The sequence below is a fragment of the Echinops telfairi genome, unplaced genomic scaffold (genome assembly GCF_000313985.2).
Source record: "Echinops telfairi isolate 266 unplaced genomic scaffold, ASM31398v2 ScPeMD7_7459;HRSCAF=8497, whole genome shotgun sequence".
NCBI lineage: Eukaryota > Metazoa > Chordata > Mammalia > Afrosoricida > Tenrecidae > Echinops > Echinops telfairi.
The window spans coordinates 1,478,712-1,495,857 of NW_022111359.1; the positions used below are offsets into that span (position 1 = coordinate 1,478,712).

The 17,146-nt window shown below is 39.9% G+C and overlaps 1 protein-coding gene and 1 pseudogene across 2 annotated transcripts in view; both read left to right on the plus strand.

Moving 5' to 3' along the window:
• Positions 1–7,817, plus strand: part of LOC123522771 (zinc finger protein 91-like) — a 12,067-nt gene extending 4,250 nt beyond the window's left edge. Inside the window, exons 1-2 of one of the 2 annotated variants that reach the window (XM_045300016.1) lie at positions 539–687; positions 3,318–7,817. In XM_045300016.1, coding sequence (XP_045155951.1) covers positions 3,462–5,927 — 2,466 coding nt within the window. In that variant the 5' untranslated portion in view covers positions 539–687; positions 3,318–3,461 and the 3' untranslated portion in view covers positions 5,928–7,817. Of the gene's footprint in view, positions 1–538; positions 688–3,317 lie in introns of those variants that run through there. The other variant, XM_045300015.1, reaches the window with a different exon arrangement.
• Positions 7,818–7,889: 72 nt separating this feature from the next.
• LOC115873047 lies at positions 7,890–14,739 on the plus strand (annotated as a pseudogene).
• Positions 14,740–17,146: the final 2,407 nt, after the last annotated feature.

A 17,146-nucleotide genomic window follows, 5' to 3' on the forward strand; every position in this document is an offset into this window, starting at 1 on the left:
TCAGTGTTTGCTGTACTCTGATTCTCAGTAACTGTTTCTGTGTCCCTCCAGATTGAGGGCAGTAGTTTGCCCCATGACCTCAGTTTTCCTAGTTCATTATTTTCAGATTTTTTTTTTTCTTGTGAGGTTGGGAGTGATTGATGACATAACTTCTTTACATCTTGGAACAGAAAGAGGAACCCTTTGTCTTTGGTGTCATTAGTTGTTGTTTATTCCCCTGGTACTTTCTCCACATTATTATTCATTTGTGCTGCTTTTGTTTTTGCAGTCCCCATTTGTAACAACTCCACCCAAAACAGAACGAAACACTGCCCGGTCCTGCACCAAGTTCACAGTCACCGCTGGATCTGAGCTCACCACTAAAGTCACTCTGTCAATCCTTCCTATTGAGAAACTTCCTTTCCTCCATTGACTCTCTTCTTACCAAGCATGATGCCTTTCTTCAGGGACTGATCCCTCCTGATAACGTGTCTAAAGTATGCGAGATGAACGTTTCACCATCCTTACTGCAAAGTAGCATTCTCATTGTATTTCTACCAAACTAGGCTTCTTTGTTTTTCTGGCAGGTCAGAATATATCCAATATTATTCATCATCACCCTAATCCAAAGGCGTAACTTGTTCTCAGTTCTTCTGTTGTTCCTTTGGAATGTACTTGAATATGGATCTCTTCTATTTGGTTGAGCAGGTAGTTATCTCCCAAATTTCTTGTCATAGATGAATGAGTACTTCCAACATTTATTGAAATATTAATAATATTTTTTCATCAGTTCCTCAAGCTTGTTTTCATCAGTACAATTTTTTTTTAACAACTTGGCCTTCTTCCTTTAGAGCTGGATTATGGTCATAACCTGGTTGAACATCAAAAAGGTTGTTGGGGTTTTCTTGGTGCAGTGACTGTGTAATTCTTTCATATTCTACAGTTGCTTAAATCACACAATACTTCATACATAGAATCTTTCTGTAACGTAAGGTTTGAATTTTTAAATATAGAGTAACAGACTGCAATTGGTCATAGTCAAATTGTTGAAAAGTCATTTCATTATGTTTGAGCTTTATGAAAAAGGATGCTGTGAGTGACTAAGTGAATATTAGTGAGGGGATGAGACTGATGGCATTATCCCTGAGTCGTCGTTGTTGGTTGCAACCCTGTGCACAACAGATCTAAACACTGCACGATCCTGCACCGTCCTCACAATTGTTCCTATGCTTGAGCCCACTGTTGCAGCCACTGTGTCAGTCTGTCTCATCAAAGAATGTCCTCTTTTTGCTGCCCCTCTACCTAACATCATGTCCTTCTCCAGGGACTTAACACTCCAGAAAACATGTCCAAAGTATGTGCAATGAAGTCTCTCCATCCTTGCCTCGATGGAGCACTCTGACTGTACTTCTTCCAAAACAGATTTTTAGCAGTTCATGGAATAGACCTTGATAAAACACAGAACCTTGTGTCCGATCCAAGTTCTCAGTTCTCCAGGACTGTTCACATGACCTGTTTTACTTGTGCATGTTAGTTTGCCAGTCCAGAATGTGTAGGGTGTTTTAGAACTCAGTGGTCAGGGAGGGTGTCACTGTGATCTTTAGACAGAGAGGGTAAGCATTGCTAGATCTTGCTTAGAATAAACCCCACAGAGATGTGATGATGCTAACCTTTAGAAACCTGACCTCAGTAAGTATCAATATCATCTGTGTTATTCCTTTAGTGAGCAAAATTATGTCACTCATTGACTCTGTTACGATACTTGAGCCGAGGAAGGGGAATAAATTAGTTTATGAAATAGACACCATCCCTTGATCTGTCATACTCACATGCCCTGACTTCCCCATGCACATATAGCACTTTGCAGTAAAGTGGGTTTTCATTTCTCTTGTCCTTTGGGACCTTGTTGAAATCTTTAGTTCGTTGATTAGTTTGGCCCAGTTGTTTTTCTGCAAGTAAACACACTTCTCCGTGTTCACAGTCCCTGAACAGGAAAGTACTAGCTCAGGTTAATTTCATTGTTCTCCTCTGTCTTCCCTTACGCTATGCATTTCTCCATGAGCCCTGGTGGTGTGGTGGGTTAATACTCTAGGGCTGCCCACTGCAAGTGCAAACCGACCAGAGAAGAAATAAGAGGGTTTCTGCTCCCGTGAAAATTTATAGCCTAGAAACACTTATAGGGTCACTGAGTTAGAAACAACGTGACACAGTGGCTTTGTGTTTTTAAGCTCCTTATCAACTATCCTGACTTGTCTTTCTCGAGGAGAAAGGACAGTGAAGGCAGGAAATTACACTTGAATCAGAGACTAGAAAAAGTCTCTTTTGGATTGAAGCCACAACTTCATCAGTACCTGAGCATTTCTGTTATTTCACACCTGATGATATGGAGACCCGTATACACATTTAATGTTATATGTGTATCATTTCTAGTATATTTCTACGTAGTTTTGCTAATGACTCCTATTTATGTCCCTGAAACTTTCAATGCTCATGGACGATTTTTCTTTAGGTAGATATTTAGATGTTGTCACAGTACTGAAACAACTCAATTTTGCTAAGTCTTTATTCACTGCCGTTTTTCCGCCCCCCTATTAATTCCTTTTTATTTTATTTTGTCAACCTCATTTTCATTATTTGGTCAGTCTGTTGAGAAACGAAATGATGAAGTAAAGTTATTCAGTGAAATTATACTAGTAGAATTCATGTAGACTACACCTGGTCTTTCAAGTTACAAGAAACCTCCAAATCACATAACAATAAGGATGAGCATAAAAGCCAGAGGACACATTTGAAGTATCCTTCATACAAGAGAAAGAATACTTCTGCAGAAAGTCTTATCCTAATGTGTCATAATAATAGATACTTTTATATGCATAAATATATAGGTACATGCCAAGACACACATGTATATGTCGTGCTGGATAAGAGGAGTGGATTACTGAAGGAGAGAAGACCATCAAGATGGCATGATACAGTGGCTGCAAGAATGGGCTCAAATATACCAACGATTTTGTAGGTGGTGCACAATGTGCCTTTGCTTACTTATGGGATTGTTATGAAGCAGAACTGACCTGTCATAACCCAACAGTTATTGCCTGAGCTTTAAATTAGTGAGTTCAGAAAAGTTTCACATCATTTGAAATGTTTTACAAGGAATCTCATCAGAAAGCCAACATATTTTAGAAAAATAATCACAGTAATTATACAGTCTTTTTACATAATTTTGTCTATGAAACTTTAGGTAAGTCAAGCAAAGCACATACACACTCACTTTGTTTCATAATAGGGACAAGTGGAAACAAATGCATTTTTAACTGCATGCTGCCTATTTTTTACAGAAAACCTACCGTAGAGAACGTTTGTGAAAGTATTAAAGGCAGCCAGTATCCAGAACCTCCAGCTGGAAACCAAGTCTTGATGTGCTGAGAAGAAATTCTCCAGAAGTAGATTCTTTGGAATGTTGTGAATGTGGACAAGCCACCATGGATCCCTCATCACAGAAACATCGTGCCACATCTCACACTGGATGCACTACCTGTCAGTGTAAGGGATGTGGAGAAGCCTGCAGTTGTCCATCTCACCTAAATACTGCAAGTCCACTTAATGGAAAGAAGTCTCATCAGTGTAAGGTATATGGGGGGAACTTCATCTGTATCTCAACACTGAAGAGTCCTGTACCAGCACTCACGGATGAGAAACTCTATGAATGTAGTCATTGTGGGAAAGGCTTTTGTAGTTTTTCATCCTTTTGGTCACACGAAGAGAATCAGGAATGTAAAGAATATTGTAAAACCTATAGTAGTTCTTCATCCTTCATATTAGAAAGAAACTTTAATAAGAAAAATATGCCTCATGAATGTAAGCACTGTGGCAGAGCCTTTAGTGAGAGCTCATCCCTCACTAAACATATAAGAACTCACAGTGGAGAGAGACCTTATAAATGCAAGGAATGTGAGAAAACCTTTACATGTTCCTCAAATCTCATTAGACACGTAAGAACTCACAGTGGAGAGAGGCCTTATGAATGTAAGGAATGTGGGAAAGCCTTTAGTGAGCCCTCATCCCTCACTAGACATCTAAGAACACACAGTGGAGAGAGGCCTTATGAATGTAAGGTATGTAGAAAATGCTTCATTGAGGGCTCATCCCTCACTAAACATATACGGACTCACAGTGGAGAGAAGCCCTATGAATGCAAGGAATGTGGGAAGACCTTTACAAGTTCCTCAAACCTCACTAAACATATAAGAACTCACAGTGGAGAGAGACCTTATATCTGTCAGGAATGTGGCAAAGCATTTAGTTATGCTTCATATCTCACTACTCATATACGAACTCATAGTGGGGAGAGACCTTACGAATGCAAGGAATGTGGGAAATGTTTCAGGCAGCTCTCAGCCCTTACTACACATAAAAAGACTCATGTTGCAAAGAAGTCTTATGAATGTAAGGAATGTGGGAAAATCTTCACTTATGCCTCGTACCTCGCAAAGCATGTAAGAACGCATAGTGGAGAGAGACCTTATGAATGTAAAGAATGTGGGAAAGCATTTAGGCATCTGTCAGCCCTCAATAAACATATAAAAACCCACAGTGGAGAGAAACCTTATGAATGTAATGAATGTGGGAAAACCTTTAGAAAAGAATCACATCTCACTAAACATATAAGAAGCAATCACAGTGGAGAGAGGTTTCAAGACTATAAGGGAAGTGAGAAGACCTTTATTGAATCCTTAGCCCTTGCTATACACAAGAAAACTCACAGTAGAGAGAAACCTTTTGAATGTAAGGAATGTGGGAAAACCTTTAAGGAGTCTTTAAAACTTACCAGACATATAAGAATCCACAACAGAGGGAAGCCTCATGTATGTAGTTATTGTGGGAAAACCTTTCCTCATGCTTCGTCTCTTGCAAAACATATAACTACTCACACCGAAGAGCGGGCTTTTGAATGTAAGCAGTGTGGGAAAGCTTTTACAATTTCCTCAAACCTTACCAGACATATAAGAATTCACACCGGTGAGAGGCCTTATGAATGTAAGCAATGTCAGATTGCTTTCAGTCGAGCATCACTCCTCACTAAGCACATAAGAAGAACACACAGTGGAGAGAGGCCTTATGAATGTAAGGAATGCGGGAAGACTTTTATTGATGCCTCAGCCCTCACTATCCATACAAGAATTCACACCGGAGAGAAGCCCTATGAATGTAAGGAATGCGGAAGAGCCTTCAGGCAGCTCTCAGCCCTCACTACACATATTAGAACTCACAGTGGAGATAGGCCTTATGAGTGTAAGCAATGTATGAAAGTCTTTAGTGAGGCTTCGTCTCTCACCAAACATATACGAACTCACACAGGGGAGCGGCCTTATGAATGTAAGGAATGTGGAAAAGCCTTTCGGTGTTCCTCATCTCTCACTATACACATAAGAACACACAGTGGAGAGAGGCCATATGAATGTAAGGAGTGTAGGAAAGCCTTTAGACAGCTCTCTGCCCTCACTACACATGTGAGGATTCACACTGGAGAGAGGCCCTATGAGTGTAAAGAATGTGGGAAAGCCTTCAGAGATTGCTCATCCCTCACTAAGCATCTCAGAACACACAGCGGAGAGAGGCCTTATGAGTGCAAAGAATGCGGGAAAGCCTTTCGGCAGCTCTCAGCCCTCACTACACATATCAGAACTCACAGTGGAGAGAAACCCTATGGCTGTAAGGAATGTGAAAAAGCCTTTAGTGATTATTCCTCCCTTATTACACACAGAAGAACCCACAGTGGAGTGAGGCCGTATAAGTGTAAGGAATGTGGGAAAGCCTTTAAGCAGCACTCTGCCCTCACTGCACACATAAGAACCCACAGTGGAGAGAGGCCCTATAAGTGTAAGGAATGTGAGAAAGCCTTTAGGCAACTCTCGGCACTCACGACACACTTAAGGACGCATAGATGAAATGGGTCATGTGGAGAAACCTTTAGAAGTTCCTCACACCTCACTCGATAAACAACTCATAGTGCAGAGACTATGACAAAATATACAGATATCTCACATCTATCATTTCAAACAACAAATTTCTGAAAGTACACAATTGAAGAACAAACTTTTTTACCGAGTAAGAAAGGAATATTAACGAAGGAGTAATTGAAGCTATTTTGCACCACTGGGAGAAATGAAAATTTCATTGTAATAATGGAACTGCCCTTATCAGTATTTATTTTCTCAATCTGACCTAAGGTTTACCTTACTTAAGGCCTTGCGCCAAGGCAAATTGAGTATGTAGGAAATAGCATAGGACAAAGCTGGTTTTACATGTTTAATGTTTTAATTACACTATTTTATATATAATAAAATACTTTGATCTGTTATTTGGTGTAAGATTGTTTTTGTTTTTATGTATGTCACATTTCTTTCCAATTGTGAAGTTAACTATTTACCTTTCAAAATTGGTAATTTTCTCATACTTTGATCTGCTAATCTTATACCCATAGCTAACTGTTGTCTCTGATTCTTATTACTGTAGTGTTGAGTAAGTGATATTTTTGTTCCACTTACATTGTGTTTATTTAAAATTCTGCAAGAAATACTTTTTCTTTAACTCACCTTCATTTAAGAAGTTGTCTATACATGGACAGCCTAACCTATATTAATTTTTTTCTTGTTCAATTTGTGCCAAATATTGTCATTAGGAACTCCCTAAGGTGTGATTTTTGCCATGTGCTGTCAATTCAGACTCATAAAAGAGTAAAACACTGCCTACTTATTTTTGAGCCCATTTTTCCAGTCCTCTGCCAATTAATCTTTATCATTTTTTGCTTTATCTATCACTTGTTTTTATTTACAGTTTGTGTTCAATACAAATCAATTCCATAACATGAGAAGTTACTATGAATCAAAGCATAAATAAGTTACTTTGACCCAAACACAACATATAATCCAAAGCAATTGTATAGTGTTCAGATATGAAGCAAAAGGGAGTGTTCACACATACACACACACAAACACACATTAAAGATTGATTGTATCTGGTTGTTGTTGTGTAAGTTTCTAAAGACAGGAAAAAAATACTTAGGTTATCAAAACGACTGTGTTCATATTTGATACTGCAACGTATGCACATCAGTGTGAGACCATGTGAGCTAAAAATTTCATGAACTGTCTATGTTAAAACCATTTCTGTCCATTCAGACCATTATAAAATAATTAATTTACGGAATGAAGCCCACTTTAGGCTCAGGACCAGTTTCTTACTATCTAAATTTTTTTTTCTTACTATCTAAATTTATTGACTCTGGTATAGAAAGTGTTCTAAATGTTGACTACTCTGATTCATGAAGTTTATGGGTATTTAAAAAATGTATCTACAAAAAAAGAGCATAAAAGTTTTTAATGAATTTAATGCAATTTAGTTTCTAGTCTTTACTTCCCAAATTCTTGATTTATAAAACATATCGGCATTAGCTTGGTACTGTTGAAATATGTGGAGGATTTGCAGTAACATCTGGATGTTCCTCTTGATGTACTTATAAACAGAACCATGGGAGATTTTCTTTTATTTAATCACTTTATGGCCTTGCAGATTTAATAAAAACAATATCCTTCATCTCAGCCTTTGTCCCTAGAAAAGACAAAACAATTTTTTCAAGGCACCTTTAAGTGTTCATTATTTCTTAGTCCACATTTAAGGAAGGAAACTATCTCAATTTTTGGATGTTATTGTTTTGTACTTGAAATTTCAAACACACATAACAATGGCATTCATTATCTAGTCAATTATGTGTTCTTCAACTCAGTGAAATTTGAGATTCCCAATGTTTTCTGTCAATAAAATAGGTATGGAAACAATGTGTTCTATGAAGCTCTGATTTTTCCTAGGCATAGTAAACTTATAGCTGCTATATAGATTGTGTTTAGAAGATGGGGAAGCAGAGGTATTTCTTGGCATGAATCAGTAGTAGAGGGGTAGAAAGGAGAGTGGCGCTGTGAGCAGACTACATTTCCAGGACTTCCATTTCTTTTAGTCTGGCATTAAGTGGATTTGTATAACCAAGGTATACTGGGAGGAGTTCCTTAACAATGCAGTGACAGTTGTGTGATTTCAATAAGTCTATGTGGGAAAAAAGCACCAAGAGCAGACATCCCAGCCTGAGCCTAACCACCACCACCACCAAGTCCTGCGCCATCCTCACAATTGTTCAGATGTTTAAGCCCATTGTTGCAGCCACTGTTTCCATCCATCTCATTAAGGGCCTGCCTTTTTTCACTGCCCTGTACTTTATTTACCAAGCATGCTGTCTTTCTCCAGGGACTGATCTCTCCGGATATAAAACGACGTCTCCCTATCCTTGCCTCTGCGGAGTACTTTTAGAAGATAGATTTGTTGTTGTTTTCTTTTTGGCAGTTCATAGTACTTACAATATTTTTCCCCAGCAGCATAATTCAAATACATGCATTCTTCTACAGTCTTCCTTATTCAGTGTCCAACTTTCACATGCATATGACGAAATACCATGGCTTGGGTCAGGCTCACCTAGTCCTCAAGATAACCATCCTTGCCTTTCAGCACTGTAAAGAGGTCTTGTGAAGCAGATCGACCTAATGTAAGGTGTCCTTTGATCCCTTCACGGCTGCTTCCATGAGCATTGATTGTGGATCCAATTCTTGACAGCTTTTGAGAATGTTTCTTTGTTTAACACGATGTCACCTATTGGTCCACTTGTGAAGCTTTTTGTTTTCTTTACGTTGAGTTGTGATCAACACTGAAGACTCCAATCCTTGATCCTCATCATTAAGTACTTCAAATCTGCTTGTTTTCAGCAAACAAGGTAGTGTCATCTGTATATTGCAGGTTGTTAATAAGCTTTCCTCTAATTCTAATACTATATTCTTCGTCATAAAACCCCTCTCTGATTATTTGCTCAACATACGATGAAAGAAATATGTGGCAGGACACAATCCTTCCTGACTTTAAACCATGCAGTATGTCCTTGTTCTGTTTGCACATCTGCCCCTTGATCCATGTATAGGTTCCACATGAACACATTGTAGTGTTCTGGGATTCCCATTCATCTCAAGACTACCCATGGTTGTTATCTACAGAGTCAAATACCTTGGCATAATCAATAACACACAAGTAAACCCTCTTGTATTGGTTGTGTGTTAGGCTGGGTTGACTAGAACAAATCCAGTGACACTGTTTTGCATATAAGAAAGTTTTGCATCAAGAAGTGATTATCTATCAAGAAAATGTCCCAGCCCAGTCCAACTTAAGTCCGATACTAGTCCATAAGTCCCTCTTCAGACTCATGCAGCCACATGCAATCACGCAGAGTACAGGAAGATCACAGGCTGGTGGGTTCAGGGCCCTCGGGTCCATGGTGGGTGGAAGCACAGGTGTAGAGCTCTGGCAGCTCTCAGGGTTGCCAACAAGCAGAAAGGTGAAGGAAGAAAAACCTAGAGGGTGGGCCTCAGGATCCCTGCTTATAGGAAGACCACACCCCCAAGGACACAGAATTAGGCTGTGACTTGATTGACAGGTTTGACTCCCCCTCTAGCCAGGAGTGTCTAGTTGACTACCACATTCTGCTTTCAACCAAGATCCATCTGACATCAGTAATGATACCCTTTGTACCACATCCTGTTCTGAACCTGACCTGAAACTCTGGCAGCTCCCTACAACCATTGTTGGGTGATGTTCAGCTAAAGTTTACTTGCCCGTTCTATATGAGCGTTCTGTTGGGTCAAAAATCTCTTCCACTCATTTAGTCAAGTAGCTGTCTTCCAAATTTCCTGGCATAGACTAGTAAGTGCTTCCAGTGCTTTATCAGCTTGTCAGAACATTTCAATTGGTATTCCATCAATCTCTGGAGCCTTGTTTGGGCTAATGATTACAGTCCAGCTTCAACTTCTTCCTTTAGGACCATTAGTTCTTGCTCATATACTACCTCCTGAAATGGTGGAATGTCATTCAACCAGTTCTTTCTGTTACAGTGAAGCAAACCAACCAAAGAAACTCCATTTTTGTTAGCTGCTAGATGACTTGCCCACTTCCCCCTCCCATCTCAGAAAGCTGACTGCTAGTTGACCTGCTCACTCACGCTTCCTTTCTGGGAAATCTCCACTTGTGATTAATTTTAAAATGTACTTTTATGTTCCCATATTCAGGGTGTTATAGTTAGTTTTGACTATTCTTTAATAGTGTTCCTTTTGATGCTATACTCTGGATGGTGTCATTAATCTTGCTATGTTAACCAGGGTTTTATCATCAATTCTGGTATTGTTTCCTTTTTTATAATATGTGTACTTTGCAATGCTTACTTGCTCTTTCTGAAATTATTGTTTCTGTATTCTGTCCATGCTTGCTTGAGTCTTTGACTAATAATAGAGGAGTTTTTGCCTTTATAGACGACTGAGAGGTCCACTCAGGGCTGCTATGAGGGGAAACAACTTTAGTTTCTCAGTAGCCCAGCTAGCTGTGTAAAGACTCTTCTAAATGTCAGGACATTATAGTAGCTGTCATTTATTTGAACCCACAACACATTGACCCTTTATATTCTGTCCATCTTCTCTTGATGTGTCCTGCATCATTCAAACATTTTGTGCATAGAATCTTCCAATATTGTAACTCGAGACTCGAATTTTTCCTTGCATTCTTTCAATTTAAGAACCTACTAGCTTTAATAAATTCTATAAATGCTGAGCTGACTAGATTTTATAAATTTCTAACTGCATCAGTCTCCAATTGGAAAAGCTTTTAAGAAATTCTTAATTCTTCTCTAATTCCTTATTCTTCTTGATTATATCCAAACGTTCATCAGTAGTATTTTAATATTTTTAACAAGGTCTATCTCCTTTTCTCCAGGTTTCTTGGCTGTCTTCACAGGAAGACTTGGTCCAGACTATTCAATAGAAGTCTCATTTATTCTCTGAACATGTGTTACAATTTTGCATTTTGATAGTAATATATTTATTTCTTTTTCAATAGCTAGATTGATCGTTGTCATTAGTTTTCTAGTTGTTTCCAACTCATAGTGACCTTTTAGAACAGAGTAGAACTGCCACATAGAATGTCCAAAGCTGTAATTCTATGAAAGCACACTGCTACATCCTTCTTTTAACAAATCAGAGAGTGAGTTAAAACCTTCAACTTGTAGTTAGCAGCCAAGTGGCAACAGATATCAGTGATGGTTTCACAAAACGCTTAACATAATTGATGCTGCTAGTTGTACATGTGAAACATAAGTTGGCAAATGTACTATATTCAATCCTTACAACTAGCAAAACAATGTTGAGATAGAGCAGAGAACTGAACTGTTAATTACTCTTTAATTTTTCATAATCCATGTATTTTATGATTCTTGTTTTATATTTGGAAAAAATATTTTTTAATTCATTTTGCATTTCACACCAAATGTTTTTTATTTTTTAAAACAATTTTATTGGGGGCTTGTACAATGCTTATCACAACCATATATATATATATCCATTGTGTCAAGCACTGGAAAATATATTTTAAGGCATGACTAAATATGCCTACATATAGTCAAAATAGTACAGGGAATACAGTGAAAAGCTATTTCTTGACCCAATCATACACTGCAAATGAATCACTAATATTTCCTTGTATATACAGAGTGAATCTCTCTATATATATATACACACAAACACAAATGGCTTTTTCTACACAAATTGTAAATTTCCATACATAGCGTTTGCAACTTGCTTTCTTGTCCTTTACACTTAAAATGTCTCAGAAAAATTTTGCAAAGCACATAGGAGTGGCCTCTCACGACTGATGGGACATACTGCAAGGATAAGCATAGTGTGCTATCCAGTTTTCTAGTCCAGAGTGTGTCTTTTGTTTCATAGACAGTGGTGCAGGCCACATTCTTGACCTCCACAGAGCGGTTGGTGGTTTCGAACAGCCAACCTTGCAGATCGCAGCCCAACTCATAACAGCTACACATCTGGCAACAGATGCATTTTAAAATTGCATTTAAGATTTTACAGGTTGCCTTCTGTAGTGGTTGTACCAATTTAATTTCCCACAAATAGCTCAAAGAGTCTGGCTTCCCATACCATCGCCAACACAGTGGTAACGTAACAAGCTGATCTTGTCCGAACTGAAAGGTAAAAAGCAGTATTCTGTGGGGTTGTCCATTTGGAAGGCAGCCTGGCACCTAAAAGGGGTGGGGGGCGGGGGTAGGGGACGGGTAACAGCCTTCACTATGGATCACAGCTGAACATAAAGAATACAAAAATCCTTACAACTGGACCAATGAGCGACATCATAATAATAGGGAAAATATTGAAATTACCAAGGATTTATTTTACTTACATCTCCAGTCAATATCTGTGGAAGCATCGTTGTTTATTGTCGGTGCTACTGAGTTGGATCCTACTTCTAACGACCTCATGTGCAAACAGAAGAAAACACTGCTGGGTCCTGCACCAGCCTTGCAATTGTGTCTAAGCCCATGTTTGCAGCCACCGCATGGACCCACCTCATTTAGGGCCTTTCTCCCTTTTGCTGACCTTCCGCTTCACCACGAGTGATTGCTTCTCCAGGGACTGGTCTTTCCTGATAACATGTCCAGAGTACATGAGATGGAGTTCTCACCATCCCTGCTTCCGAGGGAAAGTCTGGCTGTACCTCTTCCAAGATCGAATTCTCTTCTGGTAGCCCATGGTATTTTCAGTGTCCTTTAGGAGCACCATAACTCAAGTGCACGAATTCTTCTCCAGCCCTTCTTGTTTTGTCCAGCTTTCACATGCAGATGAGGCGACTTAAAGTGCTGGGGTTTGAGACAGGGGCCCCTTAGCCCTCGAAGTGATGCCCTGGCTCTTCAATGCCTCAAAGAGGTCTTGTGCAATAGATTTGCTCAATGTACACATTTGATTCCTTGAATGCTGCATCCATTAACGTGACTGTGGGTCCAAGGAAAAGCATGAAATCCTTGATAACTTTAAGCTTTTCTCTGCTTATCATTATATTGTCTTCTGGTCCAGTTGTGCAAATTCTGGTTTTCTTTACAGTTAGTTTCATTGCATACTAAATGTTTCACATTTTGAGTTTCATGAGCAAGTACTTCAACTCCTCCTTGATTTCAGCAAGCAAGGTTGTTAATAAGCCCTCCTCCATTTCCAATCCTCTTATCTATATATTCACAAATCAATATATTGCTATCTATATCTGTATATAGATAAGTCAAAAAGCATTGTTTCTATGGTTCCAGTTTACACATGGATGGTTTATTCCAAAGAAAACATATTTAAGCATATCTCTTATAAGGGGTGGATGGCTACAGACAAGATCTCTCAGTAATACACTTATCTTAATCTTTTTAAGGTGACTGCCAACAGAGGTATAATCTGACCAGTGTCTTCTGAGGGAATCCATTAAATTCGAGGCAGATAAGTCAGCTCAGAAATTCATGGAGACTGATTTTGGGGGAATCCCATAGGGGTAATCTTAAGAAAGTGATCGTCAGAGATGCTGGATTATATGAAGAAGAATGTGGCAGCAGGGTTGGAGGAAGGCTTATAAGTTACCTGTGGATATGGAGAAGAGTGGATTCATTTGAATTGTGCTGGAGAAGAATATTGAAATGTACCATGGATGCTAATGGAGCCCTGGTGGTGGAGTGGTTATGGGTTGGGCTACGGTCTGCATCGTCGGCAATTCACAACCACCAGCAGGTCCACAGGAGAAAGACAATTACTATCTCCGAGAAAGACAGGGTACGCATGGACTCGATGGCAGTGCGAGTTCATGGGCTGCTGCAGGACAAACTGATCTGTACTGGAAGAAGTAAGGCCAGAGTGCTCATCGGAGACAAGAATGGCAAGACTTCCTCTTACTGCTTTGGACGTATCGTCAGGAGAGACCAGTTTACCGTGTTTGTAAAGTGGGAGGGCAAGGAAAAAGAGGAAGGCCCTGAACGAGATGGACGGACACAGCAGCTGCATCCATGGGCTCCAGCACAGGAACAGTTGTGAGGACGGTGCGGGCTCTGTCGTGCTTCCTTCTGTTGTGCAGAGGGTGGCTCTGGGTCGGAGCCAAATTAAGGGCACCTCACGATGATGCCAACAACAACAATGTTGCTGTTGAAAATGGAGACCCCAGTTCCCGAGTCTACTATTTGGAAAACTTCTTCAGTGGTCTCTGTAGGCAGCCAGTTGGAAATCGATTGTGGGAAGACCTTGGATATGACTATAACCAATCCCTTCCAAAGAATGCCATAGAGCGAGTTGTTGCTACATCTTTAGGAAATTTAACTAGCCATTGTTGTGAACATTGAAGCCTGCTCCTGGCTGGTCTGAGAGAGGAAGAGAATATGGCACAGATCATGACACGACTGTAACCACTGGAGGCACCCTCTTGAGCCTGAAGGACTTCCTCCAGGATGGGGGCAGGTTGCGTCAACAGAATTTGGAACCTGTTCTGTAGAGCATATAAATAAGAAGGCTCAATACAGGCATCTCTGTGCTCCTGATGTATCTCGGTAGGATCAGTCTCCTTCTGTGACATACCAGCCACAGCAAGCCGAAATCTATATCATATGGTGGAAATTCCTGACTGGCTTCAGGTTCATGCTCGAGCGCCTGTGAAAATATTCTGATGTGGGAACTCTCCCTGCTGGCTGACCTGGACGCATACCAGGGAATACTGGCGTGCTCTGCATGAAAGAAATGGAAACTGAAACAGATTAAGACATTGAAGCACAGAGACAGCCTCTTCTCAGTGGAAGGAGTGGTTATGCTCAGCATCAGGACAAAAAAATAATAATAATAAAATAAGCAAATTCTTTTAAAATAAAAATTTCAGTTTTATAAGGGCTTTACAATACCCTCAAAAAATTTTTTTAAACTGTAAACAAGGACATTTTAAGAAAAGCAACTTTGTTTAAGAAAGGCAACTTATTGTTTGGAAATTACAAAGTTCCAATTTTACATGTATTTTGTTACTGGAAGTATTTTATTGAACAACACCAACAACGAAGATGTATCATTCCAAGAGAAGACATTGCAAAGCCTTCCCAAGCGTTATGTATTAGGAAACGGCTCAGAGTGATGTTGTTGTTGTTGTTTCTAAGAGTGCTTTTGATGGAGACACATAGGAAAAGAGAGAGGCAGGAGCACGAGTATTAAGTAACAGGTTCTATTGGGAAGCGCGGTCTGCCAGCCTTCTCCAGGGTGGAGGAAGGGTGGAGATGCCCGCTACAAAGAAACCACAGACATAGATACCTTCGCGGGCAGGGGTGGGTGACTCAGGTTGGGAGAGCATCATGCATTGTCCTGACTGGCAAGTTTGAATGAAAGGGGGGTGACGTGGCTCTTGATGTACAGGGAGATTTTTGGCGCATGAGGGAAGGTGAGGAGGGTGGAGAGAATCTGTGAGCTAGAGACATGGGAAGACGAGGCCCCAAAAGGCCAGGTGCTGTTTTATGCCCAGCCGGGTCCATTAGAGACAAATTTAGCAAACTAGTCTCTAATAACCAGTTTCTAATTAAGAAATGATTAGTTGGTAATCTCTTAGAGTAGCAGTACCTTCCTCTTAAAGAGTGGGAATCTATGCAGTTTATCAAAGAAGATGTTTAATACTTAGTGCAGTGGTTCTCAACCTGTGGGTCACAACCCCTATGGGGGTCGAATGACCCTTTCACAGGGGTCCCCCGATTCATAACCATAGCAAAATGACAGTGATGAAGTAGCAACAAAAATAATTTTATGGTTGGGGGTCATCACAGCATGAACTGTATTAAAGGTTCGTGGCATTAGGAAGGTTGAGAACCACTGACTTCATGTGTAGTGCTGTCTGCAATGGAATGGTTCACAGCACAGTTCAGGATAGGGTAGGACTTGGGACCTTAGTGTGATAAATTTCTATATGTAATGTACGGATACCCCCCACACTTTCCACAACCGCCCCACTACCACCCCTGAAAAATGAAAGATGCATTTGAAAGTGTCTGGAGAAAATCTGGCTTGGTATGAAATGACCGAGGGACCTCTAGTTTAGACAGAAGACTCTGGCCCACGTGGGAAACACGTGTGAGTGGCTCAGTCAGGAGCTCCCTTTCAGCCAGGGTTCTTAGCTGCATTCAGCATAGCCCTGATGAGACAGTGGGCAGGTCCTGGGAGCACAGCACGCTGCCATTCCCACAAACTGCCTCATGCTACCAAAACTGACTATCAGGCATTCAATGGGAAATCTTGTTCATTAAGTGGACTCTGTATTACTTTTGTATCTTCTACAAGTTTGTCACATGACCGTAAAACCATGTATTGGTTGTATAGTTGTGCAAATGTTCTTCCCCATTGTGCAGTACATTTGATCACAGACAAAGGTAGGACATGTTTAACCCTTAAATGAGTTTTTAGGATTTGGTGAATTTTGACATTAGTCAAAAATTGCTCTTTAGCTTCGCTTACCCGTGTTGTAAATAAGCAAATATACTCTTAGTTTAGGAAGTCTTCAGAAACACAAAGCGCTCCCAATTAGATTCTGTTTGAATTGTTGATAAAGTGTTGAAATGTTAAGTGTTTGATTTTTTTTTATCGTTTTATTAGGGGTTCATACAACTCTTATCACAATACATCAATTGTATAAAGCACATTTGTACATTCATTGCCCTCGTCATTCTCAAAACATTTGCTCTCCACTTAAGCCCCTGGCATTAGGTTCTCATTTTATGTACAATCTTATTAAGTATATTTTTTGTAGAAGTGAAAATAAAACACAAGTCACCAAATACCTAGCTCTCTCTTTCACATTTCCATTATGATCTCAGTAAGGGTCCGTCTTGGGAATTGATTGCCTCATGGTAAAAAAAAAGCAAAACAAAAATATGACAGGGATATGTTGAGATTGATTGGCATTGTCTGACTGTTCCCTTGCTTTGGTTTTTTTTTTTTTTTAAATCTAGCCTTGTCACCGATAGGGCATCAATGGGTCAAAAGAACCATCACCCCTCCCTATTTTAAGTTGAAATTCAAACTTCATAAACTTCTCCATAAATTTTGTGGTGTCTTCTGAAACAGTTTCAGTGTCTCTATACTGATTCTGACCTGAGACTCGAGGAAATGTGTCCCCTAGGGGTCCCCCCATTTTCATCCACAGCCTCTCCAAGAGGACACATATTTATGTTGTGGAAATGAAACATAGGAGGGGC